This window comes from Podarcis pityusensis (genome assembly GCF_964106645.2).
Source record: "Podarcis pityusensis genome assembly, chromosome: 3".
Classification (NCBI taxonomy): Eukaryota; Metazoa; Chordata; class Lepidosauria; order Squamata; family Lacertidae; genus Podarcis; species Podarcis pityusensis.
The window spans coordinates 43,474,865-43,491,911 of NC_138026.1; the positions used below are offsets into that span (position 1 = coordinate 43,474,865).

The following is a 17,047-nucleotide window of genomic DNA, read 5'->3' on the forward strand; positions in this document are numbered from 1 at the left end:
AAAAAGTCATGAGAACATAAAAATGTCAAACAGACATAAGTACAAGGAGAGATGTAGCATGATTCATATGTATGCTGCTATCAGGCAAAAGACAACACTCAGCTAACGTTATTATTTTTAAAAGATGTATGCAATCTTTCTACTATGATATTAAATAAATGGCAACATTTGTTTAATAGTATCAGTCAAAATATACTGAAACATTATTCACTAGACAAGCCCGATGTTCAGTAATGAAAGGCAGTATTCATTTTGCAAAGTTGACTCCAAATGTGATTGTAGAAAAGTCTCATAAATAGTTTACTAGCACAAGAGATATATGGTGTGGCTGTATATGTTTGCCAGTAATCCTGGCAACAAAGATGTGAACATTTCCATTCTAGGCTTGCATGCCAGCATAATTTCTATTACACATTTCCACTGTAATCTCGCATATTATGCAAATGCAGTAAAATAATTTGTAAACATGGGTCCCAAGTGGCATGTTACTCCCTCTTTAGTTACTTCAAGAAATTAGATAGCTATCTCTAGATTGCAGCATAGATATTTCCAATGGCTATGAAGGCTAAAGCAGTTATAACAAGATTGTTGTAATTAGGTTGTAAGGCTGAAACTGTCGCAGGTAGTTGAAAGAGGATTCCTAGGTGAAATGCTATGGGAATCTGTCCTGGCAAATCTCAGACTTCAAAGCTCCCCACTTTTCTCTTTTTACCTGGCATGAGGATCTTCAGTATCTGCTTTTAAACAAACCAGAGTTCCTTGCTATGACCAAACTTGCAGGAACTGTGGTTAGTTTAAACATGATTTATAATCAAAAGTAAGGCTCAAATCATCATTCACTATGGCTGCTAACAAACCATAATTTTAATAAACTATAGTTTGGGCATAACAGTGAAGTGGGTGGTGTTTAAAATTTGAGGCTTCTGATCTCTTCCTTGCAGCTATGACAGAGTGGAAAGGTGAGGAGGAGTACCTGATAGTGAGACTTGTTCTGAAAGTGCTAAACAGTAATTTAACATGAATTGCAAACTGGGCCTGCATGGAATATTTTACAATGTATTTCTGTGGGTGGGGAAGCAGTAAGAAAAAGTCTCAAATAGAGTAAAAAATATAGTCTGCTGTTTACCTTTGCTTCAGGATGTTCAAAGCAGAAGAGAATTATTCCTCCAAAAAAACCACCCAACATTCTACTAACAAAATTAAGCTAACGTCAATCATAAGATATCAGTCAAATCAAAAATTAAAGAAGGAATGGAAATGTTTCGAAGATTGTATGTTAAAATATTGTTCTAAGAAATATATGCTAATGTGCCTAGAATAAAAATGTAAAGTATATCTATGATTTGGAAAAGAGAAGAGATAAAAGAAATACAAAGAATGATACATTTGGAGAATGCAAAGATAAAGGTGGAAACAGAGATTCAAAGAAGTCGAATTGTGGCGGAGGGAAGCTGCGGGGGAGGGGGAGTATTATATGGTAAGTATGTAATATTTACTTTCAATATTTTTGGATTGTATTCAATCTATTATTTTTTTCTTTTTTGCTGTTGTTAGCTTTTTTCTGTACTACTTATTTAAACAAAATAAACTATATATAGTTTTAAAATATGCAGAACATTATCCCAAGCCAGCAAATTCTTATGGGCTGGATGTTCTGTTGCAACAAAGTGGTCTTCCATTATCATTCTCTTCTACAATGGTAGTGACTTTTCCATACTTCTCTTTCCCCCACTGCTTCCAAAACATCTACTTTCCATGCCTTATATAAGCCAGTCCTTTCAGTACATTATGCCATATGTAAGAAAAATGTACCTGCATCAAATGTGTCATTATTTTGACAATTTCTTCCATTGAAGGTCGTTGCGAGGGATCTTTTGACCAACAGCGAGTCATTAAGCTCTCAATAGGCTTGGGTAAATTTTTTATCAGTGGTGGCCTAGTACCTACAGGGAGATCATTAAAAAAAATACATTATAAAATTGTACAATGAAGTTGTAAGAATTCTACACAAAACAAACGTATTTATCCCATTGATTATACTGAACTAACCATCCTTGACGATTTCAGAAAATTAACAATACTGTTGCTTTTTCAACAAAATAATCTTGCGGCTTTCCATCTGCTATCCATGCAACATTGCAACTTGAAAGATTTCACAGGAGTGGATATAGGGATTATTCTACCACTTCACTAAATTGCTTACCGAAAAGGTATGCCAATTTATGAAGTGGTACTTGGGTTCTGAATGAGAAAAGCATTTTACTTGAAGCAAATGCTGTATATCCTCTCAACTGAGGATGGGAAACTTCTGGCCAGTAGGCCAAATGCAGCTGTCAGAGGCTTCCCATTCAGTCCCCAAAGCCTTTTTTACTCCCAACCTGGCTTCTGCCAAGACAGCACAGAAGGCAGCAAATTGTTGCAAGAAGGTAAATTGGGACCTAAACTGAGTGCTGGAAGACATTTTTCCACCTGGCCTGGGAGGGCAGGGCCCTGACTGACTGGGGTGTTGCTTAGGGGGTTTTGTGGCGGAGGGCTTATTGCTGTTGTTCATGTTAAATCACAACACCCAAAATTAAGATACAATGAATTAAGTGGAAAATGTTTAATTTGGCTATGTACTTTTTGATGTTTTGTTTAGGACTACTTGTTATGTTTGTAGTTATGCAATTTTTTTAAAGTTGTAAATTGCCCTGAGCATGGTTTTAACTTTGGAGAGGAGGCATACAAATAAAATGATTGACTGATGAATGAATGAATGAATGAATGAATGAATCAATCAATCAATCAATCAATCAATCACCTAATGACCATTTTACTATTTAAAATAATCCCCTGCCTTCTATGCGACTAGAGCAGATAAGAGTTTAAACAAGTGGATTTGCCCCTGGCTGGTCTACTTTTGCCCCAATCGTGCGCCCGTGAATTAGGCACCAGAGTAATGCACTTTACTGAAAACTTGTGGCAAATACATACACACACACACACACACACACACACACACAAAATAATAATTCAGAAATGCTACTTGTCAGTTACCCATTAAGTTTGAACTTACCATTGTGAACTGCCCACATGATTCGAAACGCAGGACCACCAATCTCATCAAAAGGTTTTCTACGGGTAATCACTTCCCAAAGAATAATACCCCAACTGAATACATCACATTTTTCACTGTAATTGCTACCTGAAAAAAGGTTATTCATATAATTTATATCCTTTTAAAAACAAAATGTGTCCCTTCTCAAACAATATATTTTCTGAATGTTAGTGACAAAACTCAAGGTGTTCCATGCATTCAACTCTGTATGAGATGCTACAACACAGGTAAAGAAGAAGTTCCCCATGAGCAACCAATGCAAAAAGCAGGCTTGAAGTTACTATCAGCTGTGTTCAAGTCTGTGGATCAAGTTAATCGTGGGGTGTGCCATCAAACAGCTAATCTCTGCAGAAAGTAGGAATGCATTCGGCTGATGGGTGGTTATTTCAAGCCTGTTGATCAGTGATGCTTCAAAGCACCCTGTAGGGCATGGTGTTTTGAAGTACTGACAATTATCACTTGACATCACTGTGATGTTCGGTGGAAGGTGTCAAGAAAATGATTCTTTTGCTTAGGCCTCTGGTCTGTGCGAAGAAGTTACTTTTCAGTAATGGAGTGAGCTCATCAGGTTGAAGCACTATGTTATCTTATGCTGCTGTGCTTCAACATCAGCAGTGAGGCCTGCTAGTTGAGAATGGGGGTCAGTGCTTTATGGAACTGATAGAGTTAGGAAGTTAGCTTTCTTATTTAGTCTGATTTGTAATTCCCAGTGGTGTTTGTCAATTGGGGTTTTGATCTGTAACTTTTATGGCTCTTTTGGTTCTGTCATATGCTGCTATTTTCATTCTACTTCCAGTCTTTTCTTTTTAATAAATCTACCTCGCTTATGTTGCTATCTGTCTATTTTGGGTAATGCCTTGGCACTAATTCTAGTTCCTAATCTCTTGGTTACCGATTACTGAATAAGGTGGTTAATCTGAGGCTCAGGGAACAGATAGTCCTGTTTCAGCTGTTGCTTCTTTGGAATCTTAGGGAAGTTTCCAGTAAGGTCTGGGAGTCTCTTGGCCCAGGCTGGTTGCACTTAAGGAGTAATGGTAGTGTAATACCTTGCAGGGTTGGTTTTATACCCTGAATATTTTGAATCACCAAAGACAGGGTTTGGGGTTTGGGGGAGGGGCAAGTTATTGACATGCAGGACTACCCAACTGTCAAATTTGACATACAAAGCACAGGAAAGGTTCTCCCACCCCCCCTCTACAGTGGTGCCTCGCAAGACGAATGCCTCGCAAGACGAAAAACTCGCTAGACGAAAGGGTTTTGCGTTTTTTGAGCTGCTTCGCAAGACGAATTTCCCTATGGGCTTGCTTCGCAAGACGAAAACGTCTTGCAAGTTTGTTTCCTTTTTCTTAAAACCATTACAGTAATACAGGGTGTATTGCTTGAAGAGGTGCAGTTGCGACTTGACTTCGAGGAGCAACTCATAGCATGCGTTGTGGTAGCCTTTTTTGAGGTTTTTGAAGACTCTGGTGATTTTTGAAGCTTTTCCAAAACTTCTTTTGCAGCCATTTGGTAAGTTAAACTTTTAAAACTTTTTTGGGGGTTTTTGGATTTTGGGTTGGGGTGTTTGGAATTCAAGGACTTGGTGTTGGGGAGGGGTTTGCAAGAATCTGGAAGCTTGTGTGTTTTTTTCCTGCATTTTTATGATTTTTTGTGACCATTGGGCCACTCTGCTGTTTTGTTTTGTTTTTAAATCTGGGTTTGAATTTCTGTGTGGTGGGTGGCTGGGGGAACAGTTGAGGAGGGGTTTGCAAGAATCTGGAAGCTTGTGTGGTTTTTTTCTGAATTTTTCTGATTTTTATTGTTCCTTCAATTTTTGAAATGCTCTTTACAGTATGTGTGACTTTAAAGAGCACTTAATAAACTCTTGTTGTACTAAATTTGGCTTTGTTTGGACTTTTTTTGACCATAGGAACGCATTAATTGAATTTCAATGCATTCCTATGGGATTTCGTGCTTCGCAAGATGAAAAATTCGCTAGATGAAAAAACTCGCGGAACGAATTAATTTCGTCTTGCGAGGCACCACTGTAATTAATTTGATCAATGCCAAATATCTGGGGGGAAATATTTAACTAGGAGTCCCTTAAATTCTCTTAGTACAACAGTTGATGAGTTTTCAAAAAAGAAAACTTCTTTGCAAGTAGTTTTGTTAGAAATTTAAAAAGAAATCATTCTAAGCATGTTACAAAGCATTCCTTGAGTGACAGTTCAATGGAACCAAGAGAGTGCATCCTTGAATGGCTTATTACATATTCAGATTGAGAACAGGAGCAAGGAAACTCTTAGGTGACTTCTGAGTGTGTGTGAACTTCTACTACGTTGTGTCCACATCAGGATGCTATTGCATGTGACAAGGCTACACCAATGTCCCTATCCTGCATGCATAATCTCATATACATATCTATTTCAGTGCCACACAAGTGATAGCACTAAGCAGATTTTATAAATGGCAGTATTTGAATTGAATTCCTGCAAGGTTAAATGCAGGTATATATTAATATGGAAGCAAGTTTATTTATTTATTTAATATTTAAGTTTATAGGCTACTTTTCAATGTAAATATGCACAAAGTGACTCATAACAGCACAAATTACTTTGTCAACAGGTAATTCCCTTCAAGATATATAATTTATGGTGGGTCTACATATATAGCTAATACTTTAACGATTTGGAAGTTTATTGCTTATTGTTAAAATTAACTCAAGGTATTAAATATCTAACTTTTGTTAAATATATTGTTTTTAACCTCCCCAACCCATTACCTATTACAATATTCAACAGGAATACAGAGAAAGAAAAATTACATATGCCCTTGATAAATAAAAATCAGTATAAAAACCAACGAACAATAAAGCTAGTAGTACACACAAAAATGCATATTAGGCATCAAATTACTTTCTTACCTTCAAAAACTTCTGGTGCCATCCAAGCAGCACTTCCCTTATTGTTGGTCATGTGTGTCTGAATATCACAGGCTGTACCAAAATCACAGATTTTCAAAACTGTCCCCCCTGCCACCAAGAGCAAGCTGTCAAACAAACAGAATAGTTTAGGAATCTTGTGACTAAATAAGACTAGTTGCTGCCCTGAGCTCTTTTGGGAAGAAGGGTGGGATAGAAACTTTAAAAATGTTACTACACTAAGGGTGAGATTCTATGGCTGCTGGGAAGGTGTTACAGGAGCCATAGGATAAGATGTTGCCCACTGCCCCCTCTTAGGTGATGCTGACCCCTCTGATGTCCTAGCTCAACCAGTGATGGAGCTCTGACATCAGCAGGGCCAAAAAAGCAAAAGGTTGCTGAAAAGTAGCTAAGATCTGAAAAATCCAAAGTCTTCTGTTCCTCTAACCCCTCCCTCCAGAGCCCCAAACTGGATGGAGATTGACACACTTCTGAGAGGGTCTAAAATTGTTTCTTCCCTTTTCTTTCCATTGTTTTCAGCGGGAGAGAAAATGAAAAATATAGAGTTGTGGTTTTTTGTTTTTTTTTAAAAAATACAGGTTGGGAATAGAGCATTCGTCTGTGCTTACTACTGCCCTAAGGCAAGCCCAGGAGGGTGCTGGATTTGTATTTCCTTGTAAGCCAGACATTTCAAGATTGCATCCTGAAATCCCATGCTCCATTGAGGAGAATGAAGCAAACTTGCCAGAAGGAGAGTTTTATTAGAGGATTATCATGTTGTTCCAAGCTATTATCAATCACAGATCAGAATAAAGAATGGAGCGCTATAATGGGAGTTCTTCCATAACTTTCAATAGATTTTTTAAACATTGTTTTTAATGTTAATTTTAAAGAACAGTTTCGTAGAACTGGGTATCTGATGTTATACAAACACATGCTTTGCATGTTGCACAATGAGCACTTGTGCTGAATACCCTATTCCCTGCTAATAAAAAGCACCATAATATGAGCATAGTATCTGCTTTCAGATGCGCTGTAAGCCATTTATCCTCTAAGAAGGGTGGGGGTGGGAAGAAGACTACAAGATTTATTTTGAATGTTAAGAAGCTTAAACAGTGCCCAAAGACCTACTTTGGTGGTTTTAGGTCCCTGTGAATTAGAGCCTTCGGTTTCATGTTATGAAGGTATGCCACTCCCTGGGAACACTGTAAACACCAACTCATTGCATGTGCAGCAGTGTAGTAAGGCAGAGGTTCAGCACCATGTAGGACTGAAAAACAAAGTTACAAACTAAAAAGAACTTAATTGCACATTACAGTTGATACAAAACAAGAATACAAAATCACAGGTCTGAGTCACTGTTTGTTTCTAGCAGCATTGGACACAAAAAGGTAGCCAATTTAATTTGTGAACTGCACCACTTATGTGAAGAATAAGTTACAAACATCTTGGGTATTGCAGTAACTTTATTTCTAGAACAAAACACAGGGCCAAACTGGCAGACTAAGAATGTGTGCTCAAAGTCATTTGTCCTGAATGGTATTTGTGGTAATATGAGGGTAGCTCAACAACTATTGTGGCTGGATTTTCACTTTTTGAAATATGGCAGCTCTAGATATTGCAATATAAGGGATGCTTCACTAAGAATACAATTCAATCTCTATGTTTATAATACCACAAGTGAATATGCTTTCAGTGGCTTTGTGGTGACTTAAAAGATGTGGGTTCAGTAACTTGTATACTCATAGTAAAGCAATTGCACCACCACAGCATACCTTGCTGATGAACCCACCTTCTTGCTTAGCCAATTTGGTTATATGAAATATCTTCACAACTTTAGGCCCAATGCCAATGGAGTTGATTAATGGTAGTTGAGTAGAATACTTAATAGCGAGTTTTGATTTATTTTTTTTAAGTAGACAAAACAAGAACACATTAATTCACATTATAAAAATCAAACAACACTAGAAAGAAATTGTCACTTCTACAGCTTTGGAATTATAGTACAAATTTCTAAATGCAACCTTGCATTTTAGTTAAGTGTTTTGGATAATGCAACTCAAGAGAGAGACTCACCATTATAGAGAGAACCTCCTTCAGCATATTCCATAACAAGACAAACCTTTGTGGAAAAATCAAAGTGTTAAGTTAGAAGACACTTTTGATTTTTATGTAGAAGAAAATCTTTAAAATAGGAATGTTTTTGAAAAGTTTCCTATCTAAACTCCTGTGTGGATTTGTGGGTTCCAAATTGCCTGATGTTGTTTGTGCAGCGGCAAAAGTAACTTGGGATAATTTCATGATCTTTTTTCGATTTCTGATCATTGCAGATAGCTTCATACATATAATTTGCTGCAACTTTGATTTCCTTCTGTTCTTACACGATATCCATCCAGCCCTACTTTACTGATGCACACATGGGTTTGTGCATATTCATGAAACACAGCACACACAAAAATCTTGATGCACTTCTATGTTGTATTTCAGTTAATTATCACTTGTGAACATTGGTAATGAAGGGGGGAAAGAACAAATGAAAATAAATTAACTGGTGCACAGTTCTAAAACTAATTTTAGAAATTATTCATGTGAATTGGAAGGGGGGCAAAAGAAAATCTTGGGCCAAGTGAACCCATAAAACATAACCTGGGAAACCTGATTATTCCAGGTTTATTGCTAAACAAATAGCAAAAGCATATCCAACTTATACACACATTTTCATAATAAAAATGGGAAAAGTCAGTGCAGTATGTGCAAGTAAGCCAACTAAGGAACTATTTGCTCTCGTATTCTTACTTAATGCAAGCAAAACTTTTAATCATCATAAAATATTTAGCCCTACAAAATATTGTATTGTGATCTCAAAAACAGAAAAAGTGCAACTTACTGGGTTCAAACAAGCTCCATATAACTTGACAATATTAGGATGGTTCACACGTGACAACTGTCGAAGCTGGAATTTAAGAGAAATAATGCATTTAAAGGCTACGTCCTTAATTTTAAAAAGTGATCTTTTCTAATCTTTGCTCATGTAGGATTCACAGCTGAATGCTAAAACTGGTTTGATGCTGTATGGTATTTTACACAGACCTGGAGAATGAACTGTGGTTTAGTTAGTGCAAAGCAGATACCTCACCTAACACTAATTTTTTTAAAAAAATTACTACCAGTTACCCTCCCCCTATGCAACTTTTCAGTGAGAAGGACTGCTATGACTACCCTTTGGATAAAGTTTGTGTTATCTGTGGTGGCCCTTGGTTGCCACTACTCTGCCAGTGACAGAGTAGTATTGTAGTATTGCACATATACAACAGCATCTGAACATAAAATCAGGTTGAGCATAAAATCAGGTTCTAGAAACACATTTAGCAGGTTAGCCTTTGCAAGCATTCAATTCTGGGTGACCACTGTCCCAATCATAGCATGATGTGATACCCCTATCCCCCAAGTCCTCTCACCACAGAAAAATCTGGAGGGGGAACTCATGGCTTCTGATTGCCATTAAGAATGAAAGTGAAAGGGTGACCCCACCCCTGTCCGAAGTCCACAGCACATACAATAGGGGAGGGATAGGTGGAGACCACAAATAATGGCTGCCTAATCTACACACGTGTTAAAAACGTTGTAAAATGTGTTTTTTTAATTGTTTTGAAAAAAGCATTGAATTTGCTATAGCTCACAGTCACCATCTAGTGTCACAATTGTATATTGCACTTTACAACACATTCAAAATGTTTTATTTGCAGCTGAGTCCCTGGACTAATTTTACATCAATACACATCCTCTGAGAAGAACAATAGTCTTTAGCTATAGGTAGAAAATGTACAGAGATGTTACATGGCAGATAATGGTAGTAGTAACTGGCAATCCTAATCAACACTTTACACAACAGAAGCAAGGCTTGGACACTCCACAGGACCCTGTGGGGATCACCTGAGCACTCCAATTCAGTCCAGAAAGAGAAATGTAGTTTCATCCCACTCCAGAGAAAAGGGATGGAAATTTGTATCAGGCCTTTGACCACCATGGTTCTGTCTCTCAGGTTTATCCAAGCAGTTGGACTGGGATGGCGTAGAAGCTCCCTTTCAGCAGCTGGACTGGACAAGTTAAGGTCGATGTTTCTGCCCTCATATGCAAAACCAACTACAAGCATGGCTAATAAAAATTACAGCCAGTTATTTGCCTATTTGTGTGAGTCAGGCCTATTGTGGGCACACTATGCTTAATGATGTATTTCTGCATGTTTAAATAGTGTACTAGCAATGGACCATTGTACTAGAGTGTACCACCAACAGAAGTGCCATACCTCTCTCTCTCTCTCACCCCCCAACCCCCTGAAATATTAAGTGTTGATCATCTGATAAATAAGTGTACATATTTAAGTAGTTTGTCACTTTGAGTGATCTGGTTTAAATTACACTCACTTCCTGATCTCTTTTCTATGTGTGGTAGAAAACACACTTTCCCTCTCCACCCTTCTGACACACCCTACAAAATGTGACACCCACATCTAGTGTGACAAGAGTTACCAGCAGGAAGAGTAGGAACGAACAGTCCCATTTCCCTCACCACTGCTTGTAGGGAGAACATAGAGGGGAAGTAGTATTTTAAATGGGCCAGCGTGACTGGAGAAGCAGGACACCAATAAGTCAGCTTTAGTAGTTTGCAGAGTTGTTTTATTCTAAGCAAATGCAGTTGACATAATATCCCTACAGACACGGAAGAATTCAGTCTTTAATCAGCTAATTGAGTTTGCAATATTCCCAAATACAGGTGGTGGGACTACAATTCAGAGGGTTCTTGGAGTCAACTTTCTAGTTTGTCCCTCATCCCAACAGAGTCCTGAATACACCCCCAGGGGTGTAGAAACTTTTCAAAACACAACTCACAATAAATCTTAAAGGAACATTTTACGGCACAGCAATAAAATTATGAGCACCCATACAAATTCACAATAGGCTACCTGTTAATCAAATTATGTTAAAAGAATTTTAAAAGGAAAAAATATACCTCTACTATGAAAGCTTTTCGTTCCGATTCACTTTCTATTTGTTTAATGGCCACATCTTTTGCTCGCCATTTTGCTTTGCAAACTACTCCAAAGGCTCCTCTTCCAACAACCTATATAAAAAATCAATTGGAAACTTTCAGTTACATATTTCAATCAAACCATCTGCATAGCTCATATTATTTTCTTTCTTCCTACTATAGAATGACATGGTAAAACATTTATGTTGCGCAAAAGACCTGCACAACTCATGGCTTGCCAAGATATATTAATCGCAGTCTGCCAGATGCTTGGCAACTTCCTGTTTTTGCAGTCTCAGGCAGGCAACAAAACCAAGAGGTTTAAACAAGCTCCTGCAAACCACCATACCTGGATGGTGGGTCATGTTCAGATTTGAGATATTGCTGTACAGATCTGTCCAAAATAATTTCCATCTCTGCATATGCCCTAACTTCTTTCTCTCCTAAAAACATTTCTATCCAGTCATTGACTGATTATCCTGAGTCTCCAGGAGTGTGCAGATTTTTTTATTTTTAAGAAATGAACCTTGGGGATCTTATGCTTCCTTACACACTTCCCATCATTGACACACCAATTTTTTATTTGAATGCAAGATCTCCCTGAGCTGAGAAAATATGTCACTTCTGGCTACCTAGTGTTTATGAAGCTGAGTGCATATGAAAGTTTGTAATTCATCCAGGAGATGTGATAGCCCAGATGGAAAAGGTTAGTCCCACAAAAATCAACAGGGACTACTTGCAAGTAAACTTGCAAAAATGATTTTGACTTTATGATGACTCTTCCAACTTAAGATACCAAACCCATATTCAGTAGCTAACAGTTTTAAAGTGATCCCACCACTGATGGGTCTTGTTGATCTAAAAAGGCTTTGAAGATCAATCTGTTCTAAGTTGCTTTTACGTGGTTTCATTGGCGATACTGTTGATTTACTGCTTTAATGCTGTGTTTAGTGATAATTATTTTATACTGGCTGTTTTATGTTAATTTCTGAGGCAGCTCCACATATAACACATTGCAGTAATCTAATCTAGAGGTTACCAGAGCATAGACTACAGAATTTAGGCTATCCTTGTCCAGATAGGGGTGTAGCTGGGCCACAAGTTGAAGCTTATGGAAGGTACCTTGTACCACTGAGGCCATCTGAGCCTCAAGCAACAGCAAAGGATCCAGAAATACCCACAAGCTGCGTACCTGGTCCTTCAGAGGGCATGTACCCCCATCAAGAGCAGGCAACCTCCCATCCATCCAGTCTAGGGAACCACTCACTAAAAGTCCCTCAGTCTTATCTTTTATTTTAAAATTATGTGTGTTGAGGTTCCCTAAACAAGTGTGTGTGTTGGGGGTGGCAGCCTTTAAATCTTATTGCAACTCAAATCTTGAGATGATTGCCTCAGAACTAGTTACTCAAGCCATAGCTCAGCTTTCATGCTTGATAAAGTACCACTGGAATATTAGTATTATTATATTTTCAAACCTTCTAAGGAATTCAAGGTCGCTCCCCATTCCATCCTCACAACACGCCTGTGAGTTATGCTCAAGAGATGGGGATCAGCTCAAGATCATTCACTGAGCTTCAAAGTCATGTAGAGATTTGAACCCCAAGCAACTGGTCTAAGGGCAGCCCTTTAAATACTACACACAACCCTGACTGTCATATATTGTCTTTATCTCACCAATGGGTCATGTGTACAATTAGCCTGTAAACAAATAGTGTGTGTGTTTTGGGGGGGGGGGAGGCAGAAGAGAGAAGGTGCAGTTTCAGGAAAGCCTCGAGCCCAGACCCCTCATATAAATTTGCGATCCTACGTGTGCACTGTACTCCACTGGGCTTACTCTCAAGTAATTTTTAGGCACAGGATTACAGCCTCAAGTGTGCGCATGGGGGCAATGCAGGCAATGTTGACTTCGTGCAACCGAGCCTGCCATCCTATATATGCATCTATATATCTCCAAGGGGGAGCGGGGAAACTGTCTTTGGAGTTATGTGGGGCTTACTGCCGAGTTGAGTTACCAAATGTCCCTCCCGGCGCCCTCTCCACCTGTGGGGACTCACCTCTTCCACCTCGATCTCTTTGTAGTCAATTTCTTCGAAGTTGAGCACCGGGGGGGTTTCAATCATGTCCGCAGAGTTGGCAGAAGACATCCCTCCACTTCCAGCGGGTGAGTGTGAGTGTATATGGGGTGTGTGGGGCTGCGCGTCTGGAGGGAAAGGAGGAGAGCGCAGGCCGCCCAGGCGAGGCGGGGACCGGGGCGCAGGAGGGCTCCTCTCGCGGGGCCGTTTCCCCGGGACCCCCAGCCCACCTCACAGCACTCAGCGGGGGACGGAGGGCCCGACGGAGGCGCCTCCTGGGCCGCGGAGAGGCCTCATACGAGGCTCTTCCGCCGGGGCTTTATTGGGGCCACCGGGAAGCCCAGGCCGAGGGGGCCCGGCTCGGCATCCTGCGCCCTCGCACGCACGCAACCTCCGCCTCCACCACCACCCCCGGCTTCCCTCCTTGCTCCGCTCTTGCAGGCCGCGGCCTCTCCTCGGTCGGAGCCTGGGAGTCGCGTCGGCGGCTGCGCCCCCCTCCCTCGCGGAGGAGGACGAGGTTGAATGAGGAGGACGAGGAGCCGCCGCAGCCGCCGCTCAGAGCCCAGCACCCGCCTCGTCCGACATCGGGGCCGCTTCGCGGAAGGGACTTTCCCCACACGGCGCGCCGCCTCTCCCTTTCCGGCTACTGAGGAGGCCCGGCCAGGGCCACGGCCTGGCAGGAGAAGCGGCGGCGGCGGCGGCGGCACCACTAGCTGCTCCTCCTCTTTCCTTTCGCTCGTTCGCCGCCTCACTCTTCCCGGAGCTGCTCCGCCTTCCTGCTTGCTTTGCCGCCTCCCAGAGGCCGCCGGAGGAACCCGCGGTCGTCATTTCGCATCGCTTTCCCCGTAGCCGCGCGCGGGCAAGGGCTTTTCGCCCTCCGGGAGCCGGCCAGGAGGTGTGAGGCTCACAAGGAGTGGCCTGCCTTGGCTTTCAGCGGCCTGGTGCGAGAGAGAGAGCGGGGAATACGAAAGCGAAACATGGAACTGCATGTCTCCCTTAGGAGAAGTGCAGTGGTACCTCGGGTTAAGAACTTAATTCATCTTAACCTGAAACTGTTCTTAACCTGAAGCACCACTTTAGCGAGTGGGGCCTCCTGCTGCTGCTGCTGCTGCTGCTGCTGCGCCGCCGGAGCACGATTTCTGTTCTCATCCTGAAGCAAAGTTCTTAACCTGAGGTACTATTTCTGGGTTAGCGGAGTCTGTAACCTGAAGCGTATGTAACCCGAGGTACCACTGTACTGCTCTCTTGTACACCTCTGAGCAGCAGCAGGACAGGCATAGATTTTAGACGGGATGCTTTTCCCCTACCAATGCACCAACGTGCTAGGTAAGAGCATTGCCAAAGAGCGTTGTACTGCACTTATATTGGAAAAAGTCAATGGGCACAAACGGGCACACCTCACTGAGCATCTGACCATGAAAAGGGACTGATGATCACCCTCTTCCTGCCCAGTTAAGGTCCACAGTGTGGCCTGCCACATGCATTGGGCCAATGACATGTTGGGGCAGCCCCATGGTTGTCATGGCAGCAATGAAGCCCTGATAATATGGGAGTTCTAAACCAGGACCGAAATTAGGCTTTCTGTCAATCGGGTCAAAGATCCAGTTTGGCACCTAACCCCCCCATACATGTTTGCGTACCCACACATACATACATGCATGCAAACAAACAAATAAACAAATAAACAAACACACCCACCCCCCAACACATTTATCTGTAAAGAGCATAAAAAGTAGTCAATATGTCATTTTAATACAAAGGAATCCTAAGAAGTATTATGACTGTATGACCAAAGGGAAAATGAGCAATCCCCTCCAGTAAAAGCAAATTGTTTGTCAAGAGTAGAACTTCCATGTGCATCAATTGTTTATTTGAGGTCAGGTTTTGAATTGGATTTATTTGGTCTCAGGATCATTAAAAGACAGCATTTCTATAAGATCACCCAAGGCCCTCTGGTTTCCTTTTTTCCTTTTTCTCTTTGAGGCTTTTTGTCACCCACCCCCTTCTTGGTTCTAAGAGAACCTTTTCAATGACTTTTGATGTGTAAATTTACTCCTGAGTAAGCTCCTGCCAACCTAGCAGTTCGAAAGCCCGTCAAAGTGCAAGTAGATAAATAGGTACTGCTCCAGCGGGAAGGTAAACGGCGTTTCCGTGCGCTGCTCTGATTCGCCAGAAGCGGCTTAGTCATGCTGGCCACATGACCCGGAAGCTGTACACCGGATCCCTCGGCCAATAAAGCGAGATGAGTGCCGCAACCCCAGAGTTGGCCACGACTGGACCTAACGGTCAAGGGTCCCTTTACTTTTAAGCTTCAACAAGATTCCTTTCAATTTTGTTTTTGTTTGATTACTCACTTTAGGAAATGATAATTTTATAGCAATTTTAGGCTCCATGTAAGGTGAAAAAATGCTTTTTACGAGTTTAAAGTAGAAAGTGCCCTTTCATTACAATCTCAATGCAGTAGCAAATCCACAGGGAGTCTTTTGCTTCATGGGGGAGAGCCATGCAACCTCTCCAGATTTTCCAACTCTCCCTCTCCCTGCATCATGTTGTAAATGAGCCTTTTTCAGCTTCTTAGGGGAAGGAAGATGCTAGTGGCTGCCTTCACTTTTTCATCTTTTTCTCCAGCTGAAGCCCTGGGAGGCTGGGAGCCTCAATGGTGCCCCTCTGGAGGCTTCACCTGGGGCAGAAACTCTGCCTAAACACCACCTCTTGAGGTCAGTTCTGTCAGCTCAGGCAGGGAGACTGCTGGGCAGTGAGGCAGGCAGTAAATCAGTGAAATCCCTAACCTGTCCTAATTGCCCAGTGCCAGGAACACACACACTAGATCCCCGCAACTGGGTAAAGAACCTGGAGAGAGAGAACCTGGAGGGGTGGGAAGAGAATTTCTGTAGATCACAGTAGCTTCCCTTCCCCAACCCTCGGTTCTGGCCTGATGCTGCACCAAGTATGCAGATGAGCACAGCTGGATGAGACCAACTCCTCCCTGCTCACCCATCCAGGTCTCAGTGATACAGGACAAGATGGTAGAGGAGGGATAGGCCTGCGGGGATGCTGGGTGGAGATTGGTCCCATCGGTTGCCAGGGGAAGACTGACTTGAAACTCTGATGCTTCTGAACCGTGTGGAATTTGGGATATCAAGAGGCCTCCATGGCTAGCAGTGCTTTTAACAGTTTTAGCTGGTACTCCAGCTATGACCATTCCTGGGCTGGTATAACCTGATGATAGTGGTCCATGCACTGGTAACCTCAAGACTTTATAACTGTGACACACTCTATGTGGAGTGTCTTTGCATCTGGTCAGAAGCTGCAAAGCAGTGCAGAATTGAGAAGCCAGATTGTACACAGGAACAGGCTACTGGCAACATAGAATCATAGAATTGTGGAGTTGGGTCAGCTGGTTCAACCCCCTGCAATGCAGGAATCTTTTACTCTTGTTGAAAGAGTTTCACCGGTTGCCAGTTTGCTACTGGAATGTTTGTACATATTTCAACTATTTTACTGTACTGTAGTAGAATTCTGATTTTTATTTTTTATTTTTGCACACACACCATATATTTCGGTTACATAGCTTGTTGTTAAGGATTATTTGTGTCTTGGTTGTTTGCATATCTGTTGTTCTGTCAGCATAGTTGTTTCCTGCTGTTGGTGGATCTTCAGTATAGGATTGCACTCTACATTATAGAGCAATCACAAACCATGTCTCCTCAGAAGTTTTCTTCTTGATTGAATGCTATGCAGTCTTAACCATACCTTCTCTACTGAATTGAGACTTAAGTGGGGTTGGGCTTGCAGCCTTAGGTACTACAAAAACATATTCTGATTTTCTGAACTCATGTAGCAAATCATACAGGTCTGTAAGTAACAAACTTGTCCAGGTTTAACAAAAAATGAATAAAACTATTGATCCCCCAAACAGATATTGGTAATAATATTGACAGGAATATTATT

At 41.3% G+C, this 17,047-nt stretch overlaps 1 protein-coding gene across 3 annotated transcripts in view; it reads right to left on the reverse strand.

Annotated features, from left to right (window-relative positions):
- Positions 1–13,896, reverse strand: part of MAP3K7 (mitogen-activated protein kinase kinase kinase 7) — a 37,858-nt gene extending 23,962 nt beyond the window's left edge. The window contains exons 1-8 of one of the 3 annotated variants that reach the window (XM_080999884.1): positions 13,079–13,896; positions 11,007–11,117; positions 8,884–8,949; positions 8,073–8,118; positions 7,128–7,266; positions 6,000–6,124; positions 3,056–3,184; positions 1,813–1,943 (exon numbers count right to left, since the gene is read on the reverse strand). In XM_080999884.1, coding sequence (XP_080856010.1) covers positions 1,813–1,943; positions 3,056–3,184; positions 6,000–6,124; positions 7,128–7,266; positions 8,073–8,118; positions 8,884–8,949; positions 11,007–11,117; positions 13,079–13,168 — 837 coding nt within the window. In that variant the 5' untranslated portion in view covers positions 13,169–13,896. The remainder of the gene's footprint in view (positions 1–1,812; positions 1,944–3,055; positions 3,185–5,999; positions 6,125–7,127; positions 7,267–8,072; positions 8,119–8,883; positions 8,950–11,006; positions 11,118–13,078) is intronic. The other 2 variants (XM_080999886.1, XM_080999885.1) reach the window with 2 other exon arrangements.
- Between the last annotated feature and the right edge of the window lie 3,151 nt (positions 13,897–17,047).